At 42.0% G+C, this 20,599-nt stretch overlaps 1 protein-coding gene across 6 annotated transcripts in view; it reads left to right on the forward strand.

Annotated features, from left to right (window-relative positions):
• LOC128663629 (EVI5-like protein) overlaps positions 1–20,599 on the forward strand; it is a 281,215-nt gene that overhangs the window by 138,645 nt on the left and 121,971 nt on the right. For all 6 annotated transcript variants that reach the window (XM_053718046.1, XM_053718048.1, XM_053718047.1 and 3 more), the window contains exons 9-10: positions 20,259–20,356; positions 20,467–20,527. In XM_053718046.1, the coding sequence (XP_053574021.1) occupies positions 20,259–20,356; positions 20,467–20,527 (159 nt within the window). The remainder of the gene's footprint in view (positions 1–20,258; positions 20,357–20,466; positions 20,528–20,599) is intronic.

Consider the following 20,599-nt stretch of genomic DNA (forward strand, 5'->3'; position numbering starts at 1 on the left):
GCAATTAACTTCAGTTGGGGGAACAGTTTGCAGTCTCTTGCTGCTTGAGGTATGACACATTCTAACAAGACGATGTAATGCTGGAAGCTGTCATTTTCCCTATGGGATCCGGTAAGCCATGTTTATTACGATTGTAAATAAGGGCTTCACAAGGGCTTATTTAAACTGTAGATTTTTTTTTTGGGCTAAATCGATTGATATTAACACTTATTTAGCCTTGAGGAATCATTTATTCTGGGTATTTTGATTTAATAATATCGGCAGGCACTGTTTTAGACACCTTATTCTTTAGGGGCTTTCCCAAAGCATAGGCAGAGTCTCATTTTCGCGCCGGTGTTGCGCACTTGTTTTTGAGAGGCATGGCATGCAGTCGCATGTGAGAGGAGCTCTGATACTTATAAAAGACTTCTGAAGGCGTCATTTGGTATCGTATTCCCCTTTGGGTTTGGTTGGGTCTCAGCAAAGCAGATACCAGGGACTGTAAAGGGGTTTAAAGCTTAAAACGGCTCCGGTTCCGTTATTTTAAGGGTTAAAGCTTCCAAAATTGGTGTGCAATATTTTCAAGGCTTTAAGACGCTGTGGTGAAAATTTGGTGAATTTTGAACAATTCCTTCATGTTTTTTCGCAATTGCAGTAATAAAGTGTGTTCAGTTTAAAATTTAAAGTGACAGTAACGGTTTTATTTTAAAACGTTTTTTGTACTTTCTGATCAAGTTTATGCCTGTTTAACATGTCTGAACTACCAGATAGACTGTGTTCTGAATGTGGGGAAGCCAGAATTCCTATTCATTTAAATAAATGTGATTTATGTGATAATGACAATGATGCCCAAGATGATTCCTCAAGTGAGGGGAGTAAGCATGGTACTGCATCATTCCCTCCTTCGTCTACACGAGTCTTGCCCACTCAGGAGGCCCCTAGTACATCTAGCGCGCCAATACTCCTTACTATGCAACAATTAACGGCTGTAATGGATAATTCTGTCAAAAACATTTTAGCCAAAATGAACCCTTGTCAGCGTAAGCGTGGCTGCTCTGTTTTAGTTACTGAAGAGCATGACGACGCTGATATTAATATCTCTGAAGGGCCCCTAACCCAATCTGAGGGGGCCAGGGAGGTTTTGTCTGAGGGAGAAATTACTGATTTAGGGAACATTTCTCAGCAGGCTGAATCTGATGTGATTACATTTAAATTTAAATTGGAACATCTCCGCATTTTGCTTAAGGAGGTATTATCCACTCTGGATGATTGTGAAAATTTAGTCATCCCAGAGAAACTATGTAAAATGGACAAGTTCCTAGAGGTGCCGGGGCTCCCAGAAGCTTTTCCTATACCCAAGCGGGTGGCGGACATTGTTAATAAAGAATGGGAAAGGCCCGGTATTCCTTTCGTCCCTCCCCCCATATTTAAAAAATTGTTTCCTATGGTCGACCCCAGAAAGGACTTATGGCAGTCAGTCCCCAAGGTCGAGGGAGCGGTTTCTACTTTAAACAAACGCACCACTATTCCCATAGAGGATAGTTGTGCTTTCAAAGATCCTATGGATAAAAAATTAGAAGGTTTGCTTAAAAAGATGTTTGTTCAGCAGGGTTACCTTCTACAACCCATTTCATGCATTGTCCCTGTCACTACAGCCGCATATTTCTGGTTTGATGAACTGCTTAAGGTGCTCGATAGTGACTCTCCTCCTTATGAGGAGATTATGGACAGAATCAATGCTCTCAAATTGGCTAATTCTTTCACTCTAGACGCCTCTTTGCAATTGGCTAAGTTAGCGGCTAAGAACTCTGGGTTTGCTATTGTGGCGCGCAGAGCGCTTTGGTTGAAATCTTGGTCGGCTGATGCGTCTTCCAAGAACAAGCTACTAAACATTCCTTTCAAGGGGAAAACGCTGTTTGGTCCTGACTTGAAAGAGATTATCTCTGATATCACTGGGGGTAAGGGCCACGCCCTTCCTCAGGATCGGCCCTTCAAGGCAAAAAATAGACCTAATTTTCGTCCCTTTCGTAAAAACGGACCAGCCCAAGGTGCTACGTCCTCTAAGCAAGAGGGTAATACTTCTCAGGCCAAGCCAGCTTGGAGACCAATGCAAGGCTGGAACAAGGGAAAGCAGGCCAAGAAACCTGCCACTGCTACCAAGACAGCATGAAATATTGGCCCCCGATCCGGGACCGGATCTGGTGGGGGGCAGACTCTCTCTCTTCGCTCAGGCTTGGGCAAGAGATGTTCTGGATCCTTGGGCGCTAGAAATAGTCTCCCAGGGTTATCTTCTGGAATTCAAGGGACTTCCCCCAAGGGGGAGGTTCCACAAGTCGCAGTTGTCTTCAGACCACATAAAAAGACAGGCGTTCTTACATTGTGTAGAAGACCTGTTAAAAATGGGAGTGATTCATCCTGTTCCATTAAGAGAACAAGGGATGGGGTTCTACTCCAATCTGTTCATAGTTCCCAAAAAAGAGGGAACGTTCAGACCAATCCTAGATCTCAAGATCTTAAACAAATTTCTCAAGGTCCCATCGTTCAAGATGGAAACCATTCGAACTATCCTTCCTTCCATCCAGGAAGGTCAATTTATGACCACGGTGGATTTAAAGGATGCGTATCTACATATTCCTATCCACAAGGAACATCATCGGTTCCTAAGGTTTGCATTCCTGGACAAACATTACCAGTTCGTGGCGCTTCCTTTCGGATTAGCCACTGCTCCAAGGATTTTCACAAAGGTACTAGGGTCCCTTCTAGCGGTGCTAAGACCAAGGGGCATTGCAGTAGTACCTTACCTGGACGACATTCTGATTCAAGCGTCGTCCCTTCCTCAAGCAAAGGCTCACACGGACATTGTCCTGGCCTTTCTCAGATCTCACGGCTGGAAAGTGAACGTGGAAAAGAGTTCTCTATCCCCGTCAACAAGGGTTCCCTTCTTGGGAACAATTATAGACTCCTTAGAAATGAGGATCTTTCTAACAGAGGCCAGAAAAACAAAGCTTCTGGACTCTTGTCGGATACTTCATTCCGTTCCTCTTCCTTCCATAGCTCAGTGCATGGAAGTGATCGGGTTGATGGTGGCGGCGATGGACATAGTTCCTTTTGCGCGCATTCATCTAAGACCATTACAACTGTGCATGCTCAGTCAGTGGAATGGGGACTATACAGACTTGTCTCCGAAGATACAAGTAAATCAGAGGACCAGAGACTCACTCCGTTGGTGGCTGTCCCTGGACAATCTGTCTCAAGGGATGATGTTCCACAGACCAGAGTGGGTCATTGTCACGACCGACGCCAGTCTGATAGGCTGGGGCGCGGTCTGGGGATCCCTGAAAGCTCAGGGTCTTTGGTCTCGGGAAGAATCTCTTCTACCGATAAATATTCTGGAACTGAGAGCGATATTCAATGCGCTCCAGGCCTGGCCCCAGCTTGCGAGGACCAGGTTCATACGGTTTCAATCAGACAACATGACGACTGTTGCGTACATCAACCATCAGGGGGGAACAAGGAGTTCCCTAGCGATGGAAGAAGTAACCAAAATTATTCTTTGGGCGGAGTCTCACTCCTGCCACCTGTCTGCTATCCACATCCCAGGAGTGGAAAATTGGGAAGCGGATTTTCTGAGTCGGCAGACATTGCATCCGGGGGAGTGGGAACTCCATCCGGAAATCTTTGCCCAAGTCACTCACCTGTGGGGCATTCCAGACATGGATCTGATGGCCTCTCGTCAGAACTTCAAAGTTCCTTGCTACGGGGCCAGATCCAGGGATCCCAAGGCGGCTCTAGTGGATGCACTAGTAGCACCTTGGACCTTCAAACTAGCTTATGTGTTCCCGCCATTTCCTCTCATCCCCAGGCTGATAGCCAGGATCAAGCAGGAGAGGGCGTCGGTGATCTTGATAGCTCCTGCGTGGCCACGCAGGACTTGGTATGCAGATCTGGTGAATATGTCATCGGCTCCACCTTGGAAGCTACCTTTGAGACGAGACCTTCTTGTTCAGGGTCCGTTCGAACATCCGAATCTGGTTTCACTCCAGCTGACTGCTTGGAGATTGAACGCTTGATTTTATCGAAGCGAGGATTCTCAGATTCTGTGATCGATACTCTTGTTCAGGCCAGAAAGCCTGTGACTAGAAAGATTTACCACAAAATTTGGAAAAAATATATCTCTTGGTGTGAATCTAAAGGATTCCCTTGGGACAAGGTTAAGATTCCTAGGATTCTATCCTTCCTTCAAGAAGGATTGGAAAAAGGATTATCTGCAAGTTCCCTGAAGGGACAGATTTCTGCCTTGTCGGTATTACTTCACAAAAAGCTGGCAGCTGTGCCAGATGTTCAAGCCTTTGTTCAGGCTCTGGTTAGAATCAAGCCTGTTTACAAACCTTTGACTCCTCCTTGGAGTCTCAATTTAGTTCTTTCAGTTCTTCAGGGGGTTCCGTTTGAACCCTTACATTCCGTTGATATTAAGTTATTATCTTGGAAAGTTTTGTTTTTAGTTGCGATTTCTTCTGCTAGAAGAGTCTCAGAATTATCTGCTCTGCAGTGTTCTCCTCCTTATCTGGTGTTCCATGCAGATAAGGTGGTTTTACGTACTAAACCTGGTTTTCTTCCAAAAGTTGTTTCTAACAAAAACATTAACCAGGAGATTATCGTACCTTCTCTGTGTCCAAAACCAGTTTCAAAGAAGGAACGTTTGTTGCACAATTTGGATGTTGTTCGCGCTCTAAAATTCTATTTAGACGCTACAAAGGATTTTAGACAAACATCTTCCTTGTTTGTTGTTTATTCAGGTAAAAGGAGAGGTCAAAAAGCAACTTCTACCTCTCTCTCTTTTTGGATTAAAAGCATCATCAGATTGGCTTACGAGACTGCCGGACGGCAGCCTCCCGAAAGAATCACAGCTCATTCCACTAGGGCTGTGGCTTCCACATGGGCCTTCAAGAACGAGGCTTCTGTTGATCAGATATGTAGGGCAGCGACTTGGTCTTCACTGCACACTTTTACCAAATTTTACAAGTTTGATACTTTTGCTTCTTCTGAGGCTATTTTTGGGAGAAAGGTTTTGCAAGCCGTGGTGCCTTCCATTTAGGTGACCTGATTTGCTCCCTCCCTTCATCCGTGTCCTAAAGCTTTGGTATTGGTTCCCACAAGTAAGGATGACGCCGTGGACCGGACACACCTATGTTGGAGAAAACAGAATTTATGTTTACCTGATAAATTTCTTTCTCCAACGGTGTGTCCGGTCCACGGCCCGCCCTGGTTTTTTTAATCAGGTCTGATATTTTCTTTTCTTTAACTACAGTCACCACGGTACCATATGGTTTCTCCTATGCAATTATTCCTCCTTAACGTCGGTCGAATGACTGGGGTAGGCGGAGCCTAGGAGGGATCATGTGACCAGCTTTGCTGGGCTCTTTGCCATTTCCTGTTGGGGAGGAGAATATCCCACAAGTAAGGATGACGCCGTGGACCGGACACACCGTTGGAGAAAGAAATTTATCAGGTAAACATAAATTCTGTTTTTTACAGGCAGTGGTAACTTCCGTTTAAGTACCTGCCTTGTCCCTCCCATCATCCGTGTACTTTAGCTTTGGTATTGGTATCCCATAAGTAATGGATGATCCGTGGACTGGATACACTTAACAAGAGAAAACATAATTTATGCTTACCTGATAAATTTATTTCTCTTGTAGTGTATCCAGTCCACGGCCCGCCCTGTCACTTTAAGGCAGGTAATTTTTCCATTAAACTGCAGTCACCACTGCACCCTATGGTTTTCCTTTCTCTGCATGTTTTCGGTCGAATGACTGGTAATGGCAGTTAGGGGAGGAGCTATATAGCAGCTTTGCTGTGGGTGGACTCTTGCAACTTTCTGTTGGGAAGGAGAATATATCCCATAAGTAATGGATGATCCGTGGACTGGATACACTACAAGAGAAATAAATTTATCAGGTAAGCATAAATTATGTTTTATACAGGGAGTGCAGAATTATTAGGCAAATGAGTATTTTGACCACATCATCCTCTTTATGCATGTTATCTTACTCCAAGCTGTATAGGCTCGAAAGCCTACTACCAATTAAGCATATTAGGTGATGTGCATCTCTGTAATGAGAAGGGGTGTGGTCTAATGACATCAACACCCTATATCAGGTGTGCATAATTATTAGGCAACTTCCTTTCCTTTGGCAAAATGGGTCAAAAGAAGGACTTGACAGGCTCAGAAAAGTAAAAAATAGTGAGATATCTTGCAGAGGGATGCAGCACTCTTAAAATTGCAAAGCTTCTGAAGCGTGATCATCGAACAATCAAGCGTTTCATTCAAAATAGTCAACAGGGTCGCAAGAAGCGTGTGGAAAAACCAAGGCGCAAAATAACTGCCCATGAACTGAGAAAAGTCAAGCGTGCAGCTGCCAAGATGCCACTTGCCACCAGTTTGGCCATATTTCAGAGCTGCAACATCACTGGAGTGCCCAAAAGCACAAGGTGTGCAATACTCAGAGACATGGCCAAGGTAAGAAAGGCTGAAAGACGACCACAACTGAACAAGACACACAAGCTGAAACGTCAAGACTGGGCCAAGAAATATCTCAAGACTGATTTTTCTAAGGTTTTATGGACTGATGAAATGAGAGTGAGTCTTGATGGGCAAGATGGATGGGCCGTGGCTGGATTGGTAAAGGGCAGAGAGCTCCAGTCCGACTCAGACGCCAGCAAGGTGGAGGTGGAGTACTGGTTTGGGCTGGTATCATCAAAGATGAGCTTGTGGGGCCTTTTCGGGTTGAGGATGGAGTCAAGCTCAACTCCCAGTCCTACTGCCAGTTTCTGGAAGACACCTTCTTCAAGCAGTGGTACAGGAAGACGTCTGCATCCTTCAAGAAAAACATGATTTCTTCTGTTATGTGTGATCAGTCCACGGGTCATCATTACTTCTGGGATATAACTCCTCCCCAACAGGAAATGCAAGAGGATTCACCCAGCAGAGCTGCATATAGCTCCTCCCCTCTACGTCACTTCCAGTCATTCTCTTGCACCCAACGACTAGATAGGATGTGTGAGAGGACTATGGTGATTATACTTAGTTTTTATAACTTCAATCAAAAGTTTGTTATTTTACAATAGCACCGGAGCGTGTTATTGCCTCTCTGGCAGAGTTTGAAGAAGAATCTACCAGAGTTTTTACTATGATTTTAACCGGAGTAGTTAAGATCATATTGCTGTTTCTCGGCCATCTGAGGGAGGTAAAAGCTTCAGATCAGGGGACAGCGGGCAGATGAATCTGCATTGAGGTATGTAGCAGTTTTTATTTTCTGAATGGAATTGATGAGAAAATCCTGCCATACCGTTATAATGACATGTATGTATACTCTACACTTCAATATTCTGGGGATGGTATTTCACCGGAATTACTCTGTTAAAAGTACACTAAACCTTTTAATAGGTATTTATCATGTTAAACGTTTTTGCTGGAATGTAGAATCGTTTGCATTTTCTGAGGTACTGAGTGAATAATATTTGGGCATTATTTTTCCACTTGGCAGTTGCTTGTTTTAATTGTGACAGTTTCGTTTCTCTCTCACTGCTGTGTGTGAGGGGGAGGGGCCGTTTTTGGCGCTCTTTGCTACGCATCAAAAATTTCCAGTCAGTTACTCTTGTATTTCCTGCATGATCCGTTTCATCTCTAACAGAACTCAGGGGTCTTCAAACTTCTTTAGAGGGAGGTAGATTCTCTCAGCAGAGCTGTGAGACTTATATATTGACTGTGATTAAAAACGTTGCTCTGTAATTTTTATTTTCAAATTTAATTATTGTTACTTTACTAATGGGAACAAACCTTTGCTAAAAGTTGTGTTGTTTTTAAGGATTGATGCTATAACTGTCTTTCAGTTCATTATCAACTGTCATTTAATCGTTTAGTGCTTCTTTGAGGCACAGTACGTTTTTGTTAAATAAGATTGTAACCAAGTTGCAAGTTTATTGCTAGTGTGTTAAACATGTCTGATTCAGAGGAAGATACCTGTGTCATTTGTTCCAATGCCAAGGTGGAGCCCAATAGAAATTTATGTACTAACTGTATTGATGCTACTTTAAATAAAAGCCAATCTGTACAATTTGAACAAATTTCACCAAACAGCGAGGGGAGAGTTATGCCGACTAACTCGCCTCACGTGTCAGTACCTGCATCTCCCGCCCGGGAGGTGCGTGATATTATGGCGCCTAGTACTTCTGGGCGGCCATTACAGATAACATTACAAGATATGGCTACTGTTATGACTGAAGTTTTGGCTAAATTACCAGAACTAAGAGGCAAGCGTGATCACTCTGGGGTGAGAACAGAGTGCGCTGATAATATTAGGGCCATGTCTGATACTGCGTCACAGCTTGCAGAGTATGAGGACGGAGAGCTTCATTCTGTGGGTGACGGTTCTGATCCAAACAGATTGGATTCAGATATTTCAAATTTTAAATTTAAATTGGAAAACCTCCGTGTATTACTAGGGGAGGTTTTAGCGGCTCTTAATGATTGTAACACTGTTGCAATACCAGAGAAATTGTGTAGGTTGGATAAATACTTTGCGGTACCGGCGAGTACTGACGTTTTTCCTATACCTAAGAGACTAACTGAAATTGTTACTAAGGAGTGGGATAGACCCGGTGTGCCGTTCTCACCCCCTCCAATATTTAGAAAGATGTTTCCAATAGACGCCACCACACGGGACTTATGGCAAACGGTCCCTAAGGTGGAGGGAGCAGTTTCTACTTTAGCTAAGCGTACCACTATCCCGGTGGAGGATAGCTGTGCTTTTTCAGATCCAATGGATAAAAAATTAGAGGGTTACCTTAAGAAAATGTTTGTTCAACAAGGTTTTATATTGCAACCCCTTGCATGCATCGCGCCGATTACGGCTGCGGCAGCATTTTGGATTGAGTCTCTGGAAGAGAACCTTAGTTCAACTACGCTGGACGACATTACGGACAGGCTTAGAGTCCTTAAACTAGCTAATTCATTCATTTCGGAGGCCGTAATACATTTAACCAAACTTACGGCTAAGAACTCAGGATTCGCCATTCAGGCACGTAGGGCGCTGTGGCTAAAATCCTGGTCAGCTGATGTAACTTCTAAGTCCAAATTACTTAATATACCTTTCAAGGGGCAAACTTTATTTGGGCCCGGTTTGAAAGAAATTATCGCTGACATTACAGGAGGTAAGGGCCACGCCCTGCCTCAAGACAAAGCCAAAGCTAAGGCTAGACAGTCTAATTTTCGTCCCTTTCGGAATTTCAAAGCAGGAGCAGCATCAACTTCCACTGCACCAAAACAGGAAGGAGCTGTTGCTCGTTATAGACAAGGCTGGAAACCTAACCAGTCCTGGAACAAGGGCAAGCAGGCCAGGAAACCTGCTGCTGCCCCAAAGACAGCATGAACCGAGGGCCCCCGATCCGGGACCGGATCTAGTGGGGGGCAGACTCTCTCTCTTTGCCCAGGCTTGGGCAAGAGATGTTCAGGATCCCTGGGCGCTAGAGATCATATCTCAGGGATACCTTCTAGACTTCAAATTCTCTCCCCCAAGAGGGAGATTTCATCTGTCAAGGTTGTCAACAAACCAGATAAAGAAAGAAGCGTTTCTACGCTGTGTACAAGATCTGTTATTAATGGGAGTGATCCATCCGGTTCCGCGGTCGGAACAAGGACAAGGGTTTTACTCAAACCTGTTTGTGGTTCCCAAAAAAGAGGGAACTTTCAGGCCAATCTTGGATTTAAAGATCCTAAACAAATTCCTAAGAGTTCCATCGTTCAAAATGGAAACTATTCGGACAATCTTACCCATGATCCAAAAGGGTCAGTACATGACCACAGTGGATTTAAAGGATGCTTACCTTCACATACCGATTCACAAAGATCATTACCAGTATCTAAGGTTTGCCTTCTTAGACAGGCATTACCAGTTTGTAGCTCTTCCATTCGGATTGGCTACGGCTCCAAGAATCTTCACAAAGGTTCTGGGTGCCCTTCTGGCGGTACTAAGACCGCGAGGAATTTCGGTAGCTCCGTACCTAGACGACATTCTGATACAAGCTTCAAGCTTTCAAACTGCCAAGTCTCATACAGAGTTAGTTCTGGCATTTCTAAGGTCGCATGGATGGAAAGTGAACGAAAAGAAGAGTTCTCTTTTTCCTCTCACAAGAGTTCCATTCTTGGGGACTCTTATAGATTCTGTAGAAATGAAGATTTATCTGACAGAAGACAGATTAACAAAGCTTCTAAATGCATGCCGTGTCCTTCATTCCATTCAACTCCCGTCAGTAGCTCAATGCATGGAGGTGATCGGCTTAATGGTAGCAGCAATGGACATAGTTCCCTTTGCACGTCTACATCTCAGACCGCTGCAATTGTGCATGCTGAGTCAGTGGAATGGGGATTACTCAGACTTGTCCCCTACTCTGAATCTGGATCAAGAGACCAGAAACTCTCTTCTATGGTGGCTTTCTCGGCCACATCTGTCCAGGGGGATGCCATTCAGCAGGCCGGACTGGACAATTGTAACAACAGACGCCAGCCTACTAGGTTGGGGCGCTGTCTGGAATTCTCTGAAGGCTCAGGGACAATGGAATCAGGAGGAAAGTCTCCTGCCAATAAACATTCTGGAATTGAGAGCAGTTCTCCATGCCCTTCTGGCTTGGCCCCAGTTAAAAACTCGGGGGTTCATCAGGTTTCAGTCGGACAACATCACGACTGTAGCTTACATCAACCATCAAGGAGGGACAAGAAGCTCCCTAGCAATGATGGAAGTATCAAAGATAATTCGCTGGGCAGAGTCTCACTCTTGCCACCTGTCAGCAATCCACATCCCGGGAGTGGAGAACTGGGAGGCGGATTTCTTGAGTCGCCAGACTTTTCATCCGGGGGAGTGGGAACTTCATCCGGAGGTCTTTGCCCAAATACTTCGACGTTGGGGCAAACCAGAGATAGATCTCATGGCGTCTCGCCAGAACGCCAAACTTCCACACTACGGGTCCAGATCCAGGGATCCGGGAGCGGTTCTGATAGATGCTTTGACAGCACCTTGGAACTTCGGGATGGCTTATGTGTTTCCACCCTTCCCGCTGCTTCCTCGATTGATTGCCAAAATCAAACAGGAGAGAGCATCAGTGATTCTAATAGCGCCTGCATGGCCACGCAGGACTTGGTATGCAGATCTAGTGGACATGTCATCCTGTCCGCCTTGGTCTCTACCTCTAAGACAGGACCTTCTGATACAGGGTCCATTCAAACATCAAAATCTAACTTCTCTGAAGCTGACTGCTTGGAAATTGAACGCTTGATTTTATCAAAACGTGGTTTTTCTGAGTCGGTTATTGATACCCTGATACAGGCTAGGAAGCCTGTTACCAGAAGGATTTACCATAAGATATGGCGTAAATACCTATACTGGTGCGAATCCAAAGGTTACTCCTGGAGTAAGGTTAGGATTCCTAGGATATTGTCCTTTCTACAAGAAGGTTTAGAAAAGGGTTTATCGGCTAGCTCATTAAAGGGACAGATCTCAGCTCTGTCCATCTTGTTACACAGGCGTCTGTCAGAAAATCCAGACGTCCAGGCCTTTTGTCAGGCTTTAGCTAGGATCAAGCCTGTGTTTAAAGCTGTTGCTCCGCCATGGAGTTTAAACTTAGTTCTTAACGTTTTACAGGGTGTTCCGTTTGAACCCCTTCATTCCATTGATATAAAATTGTTATCTTGGAAAGTTCTGTTTTTAATGGCTATTTCCTCGGCTCGAAGAGTCTCTGAGTTATCAGCCTTACATTGTGATTCTCCTTATCTGATTTTTCACTCAGACAAGGTAGTTCTGCGTACTAAACCTGGGTTCTTACCTAAGGTAGTCACTAACAGGAATATCAATCAAGAGATTGTTGTTCCATCCTTGTGTCCAAATCCTTCTTCAAAGAAGGAACGTCTTCTACACAATCTGGATGTAGTTCGTGCCCTCAAGTTCTACTTGCAGGCAACTAAGGATTTTCGACAAACGTCTTCCCTGTTTGTCGTGTACTCTGGTCAGAGGAGAGGTCATAAGGCTTCGGCTACCTCTCTCTCCTTCTGGCTTCGTAGCATAATTCGTTTAGCCTATGAGACTGCTGGACAGCAGCCTCCTGAAAGAATTACAGCTCATTCTACTAGAGCTGTGGCTTCCACTTGGGCCTTTAAGAATGAGGCCTCTGTTGAACAGATTTGCAAGGCTGCAACTTGGTCTTCGCTTCATACTTTTTCCAAATTTTACAAATTTGACACTTTTGCTTCTTCGGAGGCTATTTTTGGGAGAAAGGTTCTTCAGGCAGTGGTTCCTTCTGTATAATGAGCCTGCCTATCCCTCCCGTCATCCGTGTACTTTTGCTTTGGTATTGGTATCCCAGAAGTAATGATGACCCGTGGACTGATCACACATAACAGAAGAAAACATAATTTATGCTTACCTGATAAATTCCTTTCTTCTGTTGTGTGATCAGTCCACGGCCCGCCCTGTTTTAAGGCAGGTAAATATCTTTTAAATTATACTCCAGTCACCACTTCACCCTTGGTTTCTCCTTTCTCGTTGATTCTTGGTCGAATGACTGGGAGTGACGTAGAGGGGAGGAGCTATATGCAGCTCTGCTGGGTGAATCCTCTTGCATTTCCTGTTGGGGAGGAGTTATATCCCAGAAGTAATGATGACCCGTGGACTGATCACACAACAGAAGAAAGGAATTTATCAGGTAAGCATAAATTATGTTTTTCATGCAGGACAATGCTCCATCATACGCGTCCAAGTACTCCACAGCGTGGCTAGCAAGAAAGGGTATAAAAGAAGAAAATCTAATGACATGGCCTCCTTGTTCACGTGATCTGAACCCCATTGAGAACCTGTGGTCCATCATCAAATGTGAGATTTACAAGGAGGGAAAACAGTACACCTCTCTGAACAGTGTCTGGGAGGCTGTGGTTGCTGCTGCACGCAATGTTGATGGTGAACAGATCAAAACACTGACAGAATCCATGGATGGCAGGCTTTTGAGTGTCCTTGCAAAGAAAGGTGGCTATATTGGTCACTGATTTGTTTTTGTTTTGTTTTTGAATGTCAGAAATGTATATTTGTGAATGTTGAGATGTTATATTGGTTTCACTGGTAAAAATAAATAATTGAAATGGGTATATATTTGTTTTTTGTTAAGTTGCCTAATAATTATGCACAGTAATAGCCACCTGCACACACAGATATCCCCCTAAAATAGCTATAACTAAAAACAAACTAAAAACTACTTCCAAAACTATTCAGCTTTGATATTAATGAGTTTTTTGGGTTCATTGAGAACATGGTTGTTGTTCAATAATAAAATTAATCCTCAAAAATACAACTTGCCTAATAATTCTGCACTCCCTGTGTATATATATATATATATATATATATATATATATATATATATATATATATATATATATATATAATAAAGGGATAGTCTAGTCAAAATTAAAATTTCATGAATCAGAGCAAGCAATTTTAAGCTACTTTCTAATTTACTCCTATTATCAATTTTTCTTTGTTCTCTTGGTATCTTTATTAGAAAAGCTAGAATGTAAGCATAGGAGCCGACCCATTTTTGGTTCAACACCTGGGTAGCGCTTGCTGATTGGTGTCTAAATGAAGCCACCAATCAGCAAGCGCTACCCAGGTGCTGAACCAAAAATGGGCCAGCTCATAAGCTTATATTCAAATAAAAATACCAAGAGAACGAAGAAAAATTGATAATAGGAGTAAATTAGAAAGTTGCTTAAAATTGCATGCTCTATCTGAATCAGGAAGTGTTTTTTTTTTTTTTTTTTTTGTGTGTGTATCTGTTGTTGTAATGGACTGCACTCACAGACTGGGTGACAGGCCCGCAGGGAAGCATTATAAACACAACACAAAGAAAACCTGGCACTCGCCAGCAGATACTCAGTAATGTTTAAAAGCAAAACTGGGGGAAGCCAGTTACATTTGGCGCCAAAGGATCAAGCCCAGAACCACGTCCAGGTCTCGACCCTAAACCAGCACCCACAAAATGCATACTTTCAAACAAACCAACTGGGAACCTCCCAGGGTGACACAGGCTTTTGTAATCTCCCCTATGTAAATACAAAACACAGGATGGGAAATGTAGTTCCAAAACTTTTGCAGGGCCAAGTTTGAGGATGTCTGCTTTAAAGGAACGTCTCAAAACTGAGATGATGTATGGATTGGCCGACTATTTCTATACAAAACTTCCCCATGACTCCCATTCCACACAGTGCATAACTAATGGGTATAATACGACCTCCTAGTGGTACCCCCAGAAAGAGATGCAGAGGACACCACATACATTTCTCTTATTTTTTTCTTTTTTTTTTTAAAGAAGATGGAAGTTAAAAAAAAAAACAGAGTTGAATGGAATGGAAAGAAGAAGGGCGCCTCATGGTGCAGAAAGTTTCAGAACGTATATTGATCAGAATAAAAATTTCCAAAAGGGTACTCACAATGAATAAAGCACTATGGATAAGTGCTAATTAAGCAAGCTGGATCTCAACAGCCTTCAGCTGACTGGCCACCTGGGCTTCACAGGCAATCAGGATCCCTCTCAGTGCAGGGCTGTCTGGCCTCTTGTGTTTGGCGGACCTTTTGTTACCATTTTTTATTGTTTTTTTATCGTTTTCACACTTTTTATTTTATTTTATATACAGGTGGCCCTCGTTTTATAACTGTTCAATTTACACCGTTTCAGAATAACAACCTTTTTTTCCAGTCATGTGACTGCTATTGAAAAGCATTTAGAATCAGTGCATTTATTAAAATAGCCAGTAGGTGGAGCTGTCCGCTTGTGTTGCAGCAAAGCCAAGCAAGCTGAAATTAATCAGTTTAACCAGACCTGAGCTATCGAGCCGATTTCAAAGGAACAAGGTCTTCCTGTCTATAAATCAGTCCAGATTGGAATGTTGTGTGATTATTTTATTAGGTTTATAATGCTGTTTAGCAAATGTTTTTGTTCATTTAACTTAGTTTAATTATATATTCTGTGTTGTGTGATTATTTTATTAGGCTTATAATGCTGGTTAGCATTTAAAGTCTTCATTTCAAAGCTTTAAAAATAATGTATTAGGTGTTACTTATGACAATTTTGAGAGGGGCCTGGAACCTATCTCCCTCACTTCTCATTGACTTACATTATAAACTGGGTTTCAATTTACAATGGTTTCGATTTACAACCATTCCTCCTGGAACCTAACCCCGGCGTAAACTGAGGGCTACCTGTATTGTGATTGGTTTTATGTCCTGTAATAGGTCAAGTATATGGACTGTCTTGTCTAATAGCACCTCAGATTTATTTTCAAACAAGTTTTTATGGTTTACGACCATAAAAATATCTATAGAGGTGAGTAGAGGTCAGTGATGGATCATTTGTTAGGTTGCTCAAGTATGGCAAATTAAATAAATAATCATTTTACTACCTCTGCCCACAGAGAGCCCTTTTCATGTCAAACGGCCCAATTAAAAAAAAAATGGTATAGCAATAAGGGTATCATTTGTATTCTCATAAAGACTACTAGATATGTCCATTTGGCAAGTCGTTAACTACTAAATGCACAAGGTGGCTGCCGCTCACTGCATTCGGCTCTTTTCAGAGCCAGATTTCGTCTTGTAAAAGTGCAACACACTCATCTCAATTTGCACTTACGGATTTTCTCTTTCTAGGGTAGTCAATGGCAGACTACAGAAAGCATCACTTCAATTTGTCATTGTGTTATAGGTGCTCTTACAAAATGCAGAAAGACATTTGGCAGAAGGACATTTGGCCGACAGACATTTGGCTGACAGCCAGAAAGCTAAAGAATGTTCCGATTTCGGCCAAGGGCAGATACGTTCCAGAGTGCTCTGTTCTAATCAGAGCCTCGGGTGCCGCAACTGCCTCTGGGAACCTTACCATGGGTCTCAGGCCGCACGTTTTGTAATTCTCTGTCTGGGAAACTATCTATCTATCAAATCTATTTATCTATCAAATCTATCTATCGTATCTATCAAATGTATCTATTGCATCTATTGATCTATCTATTTAATCTATGTATCTATCTATCAAATCTATCCATCTCGTGGCCGGACTGTTATGTGACAGCCACTTGTGTTTCGGCCAAATGTCCGTCGGCCAAGTGTCCGTCGGCCAAAAGTCCGGCCACGGTGTTATATTCTCCAGCCTATTTCATATTTTTATATATATTGAGAGACAGCGCAACTGACCAGAAATATTAATGCAAACCAGGTCGCAATATAAAATCAATTTTAATATTATAAAATCATTGCATTATAAAATCAATTGACAACATAAACATATAAAACAAATAATTGCACTTAGTGGTGTAATTAAAGGGATATGGAACCCAAAAATGTTTTGTTGTAAATCAGAACATACCATTTAAAAAAAGGTTTCCAATTTGCTTCTATAATCACATTTGCTTTGTTCCCATGATATTCTGTGTTGAATGGATACCTAGGTAGGTATCTGGAGCACTACATGGCAGGAAATAGTGCTGCCATCTAGTGCTCTTGCAAATGGATAACATTCTTGCAAAACTGTTGCCATATAGTGCTCCAGAAATGGGCCGGCTCCTAAGCTTACGTCCTAGCTTTTAAACAAAAGATGCCAAGAGAACAAAGTCACGTTAGATAATAGAAGTAAATTAGAAAGTTGCTTAAAAAATTGTTGTAAATGCTTGTCTGGGATCCCCTTTGTTCAGAAATAGCAGACATATATGGCATTGGCATTGCTTTTTGGTAATTAGAAGGCCGCTAAATGCCGCTGCGGACCACACTTTTATTATGCCCAGCAGTGAGGAGGTTAATTAGGTAGCTTGTAGGGTTAATTTAAGCTTTAGTGTAGAGATCAGCCTCCCACCTGACACGTCCCACCCCCTGATCCCTCCCTGACCCCTCTCAAACAGCTCTCTTCTCTCAGCTACCCCACAATTGTCACCCCCATCTTTACTACTGGCAGAATACCCTACTCCCTTCCCAGATCCCATTCCCAAAACTTATCCCCCCTCTGCCTGTTTCCCATTCACGATTAATTTGTCGTAGTGTAGCTGTCCCACCCATTCTGCCCCCTCACGCGTGCTCCCGCCCCCTCACATACGCGTCCCCGGACCTCCTCCAGCGATGGGCCGCCCACCCGCCTCCCTCCTATCCCTCCCACGCCACCAATGATCGGCACCATCGTTGGCCGATGCAGAGAGGGGAAACGAAAAAAAGGGAGAGTGCTAAAGCATAAGCTGGTTGAGATAAAAAAAACTTAGACTGTGCTATATAGCTGTGAGAATAAAGATGTAAATAAGCAGGATGGCAACAGATTGATACTATTTAACTGTAAAGACAAATGCAATAAAAGGTAATTGTTGCAATTGATGTTATGTTTTAATGTGCAAAGTAAAGTAAAAACAGTGAGCTCATGAATAACCCGGAAAAAATAATCTTTTTATATGGTATCAATATGAAAATAATGTTAAAATGTTTTAAAAGTTTAAAATGTTCACACTGCAGTGGAATATATAATTAAACCTTAAAAGGTATTGTGAAGTGCTGACCGAGCGGCAGTGTATCCGTTTGAAGAGCAGGGCCGACCAAGCGGCATCTATGCAGAAAAGAAACAAACTGTCTGTATTAACTTCCGGGTTACGTGGGATGAAGGGTGGCTGATTGAGTTAGAGCGAAAAGCTCTTATAGTTCCGTTTGTCTTCGGAATTGTAGCGTTTCAAGAAATGTGTTAAATGTGGTCCGTATGTCAAACGGACTTATGGTGGATTGCGATGGATCACCTGTTTTACAGGAAAAAGGAGTGTTTACAAAAAAACAGTTTGTAACCGGTCACCCACAGGTCCGGGATTCTTGTGCGGTTTCTCTCTACATTGTTGCTTTCAAAAAGCATACAGTGAACAAATCTACGCTTTTCGGCCACCGGCCTTTAATCAAGATGTCCACTGTCTGCTTGAGTGAGCCTTATATAGGGCATGTGTAACTTGAAATATCTTGCAACCAATAGACACCATTATTAGAACTATCCTTACTATATTGCTATATTAAGTATAACAATTAGGATACTTCATATCTTTATAATATCATTAATATAATTAGAAGATGATGCGAAAAATAATACAATACAAAACGGTAAAAAATGATAAAATCAAAATGTGCAATATTACACAGATATAAGATCAGTCAAATAAAATCATAGTTGAGATCATACAGAAGTTATTATCTTTTATTTATGGGTGTACCATGATGTGATTGTATGTAATTGAGTGTGTAATTTAATGTCATATGATCAATAAGAGTTTGTGTGATAAGTGTATATAAATTGTGTAGATTGTCGTTTTCCTACTTTTATTTGACATTTGCTTGGAGGAGCATTTGTTATTTAGGGAGCTGGAGTGTTGAGAATACATAGGGGTTTATTTTCTCTAACCTGTTTTTGTACCGATGCAGAGAGGGTCACAGAGTGGCCCGCTCTGCATCAGTTGCTTTCCAGAGGATATTGAAGGATGCCTCAATATCGAGGCATCATTGCAATACCCTGGAAGCGATTACGATCGCTTCCAGCGCTTGAAACCCCTGAGGACGTTAACGTCGTCTTTGGATATTAACGACTGGTTTTTGTAGGACGTGCCTGGCACGTCCTTGGTCGTTAGGGGGTGAAAAGGGACAGTAATGTCAAAATTAAACGTTCATGATTCAGAAAGAGCATGCAATTTTAAACAACTTTCCAATTTACTTCTGTTATCAAATTTGATTCATTCTCTTGGTATCTTTTTCTGAAGAGTTAAACTAGGTAGGCTCATAAGAGCTCAGGAGAGTGCACGTGTCTTTAGTACTCTATGGCAGCAGTTTTTTGCAACATTATTTGTAGCTTTGTTATACAATGTTGCAAAACACTGCTGCCATAGAGTACTAGACATGTGCACTCTCCTGAGCTCTTATGAGCCTACCTAGTTTTACTCATCAATGAAAGATACCAAGAGAACAAAGCAAATTTGATAAAAGAAGTAAATTTGAAAGTTGTTTAAAATTGCATGCTCTATCTGAATAATGAAAGAAAAATGGTGGCTTTCATATCCCTTTAACATCCAAAAAACACTGTCACTATAGCTAAGGAGAAACTTAGATGACAAGGACCACCTGGTTCGATGACTACTACACACTGTGTGCAGAAATATTTCTTGTGGGTGGAGCTGTCTCTCAATATATATAATCTTTCCTGTTGGCTTACAAAATAGCGGACACTTACAAGAAGGTTTGCTAGTGTTTTTTGCTTTATAGAATTATAGTGTATTTCTGTTAATAGGTGTATATACATATTTGTAAAGTCATTATACCTGTGCATAAATTCACAGAATACAATATTCCCAAACAAAACTATTTTTGTTACGGTAAACAGACCACCGATCCTCCGCCCTCATCTTCTTCTGTATTTTGCAGATCGATGATGAATCTAGCTTCCTCCAATCGTTGTGTGCCCCCATTGGCATCCAGCTCGTGGGGCACGCAACAATTGGAGGAAGTCGGATTCATCATTGATATGCACAATACAGTCGGAGATGGGGGCGGAGCATTAGCGGCCTGTTTACCGTAACACAAAGGTAAGCATTTAAAAAAAAAAAAAAAAAAAAAAGTGTTTGTAGAGTTTAATGAATTAAAGTGCCCCTGTTTTTAAGAGTATTTTTAGATACTGGGCTTTAATTGATTAAGCTTAACAATCACTTTAAATAGCTTGCATTGTAATGGTAGACAAATTCTTTAAAGGATCAATTTGATAAAGAATGACTCATTAAATTGCCTTAAAGGAACATGACACCCAAAGTTTTACTTTCATGATTCATATTTTAAACAACCTTTCCAATTTACTTCTTTTATCTAATGTGCTTAGTTCTCATGATATCCTTTTGTTGAAAAGAATACCTAGGTAGGCTCAGGATCTGGCAGCTAGCTGCTGATTGGTGGCTGCTCATATATGCCACTTGTCATAGACTAACCAATGTGTTCAACTAGCTCCCAGTAGTGCATTGCCTCTTTCAAAAAAGGATACCAAGAGAATGAAGCAAAATTGATAATCCTAAATAAATTGGAAACTTGCTTAAAATGTTATGTTCTTTTTAAATCATGAAAAAAAAAAAATTGGGGTTTCATGTCCCTTTAATAAAGTGTACAGAAGTCTCAAATATTCTCTTGTTTTTTTTTAATATTTTTCAGTATTTCCAGAAGGTGATCCCTCACCAATTTGACAACTGCCCAGATAAACTGATTCTTAAGGCATACCAGGTCAAGTACAATCCAAAAAGAATGAAACGGTACGATGATTAATTAAGTTACCGGTATATGTTGTTTTGGCGTAGTAAACGGTACTGCTGCATTACCCAAATAAGAAATGCCTTTAGCATTGTGTGTGTTTACCCACCAGGCTGGAAAAAGAATATGCTGCAATTAAGAGCAAAGAGATGGAGGAACAAATTGAAATTAAGGTGGTTACCTCTTTGGTTTAGCGCGCTTATTGTTGTGTTAGGCAGGAGAAATTAAGAAGCTTTATACATCTA

This window comes from Bombina bombina, chromosome 6, assembly GCF_027579735.1.
Source record: "Bombina bombina isolate aBomBom1 chromosome 6, aBomBom1.pri, whole genome shotgun sequence".
NCBI lineage: Eukaryota > Metazoa > Chordata > Amphibia > Anura > Bombinatoridae > Bombina > Bombina bombina.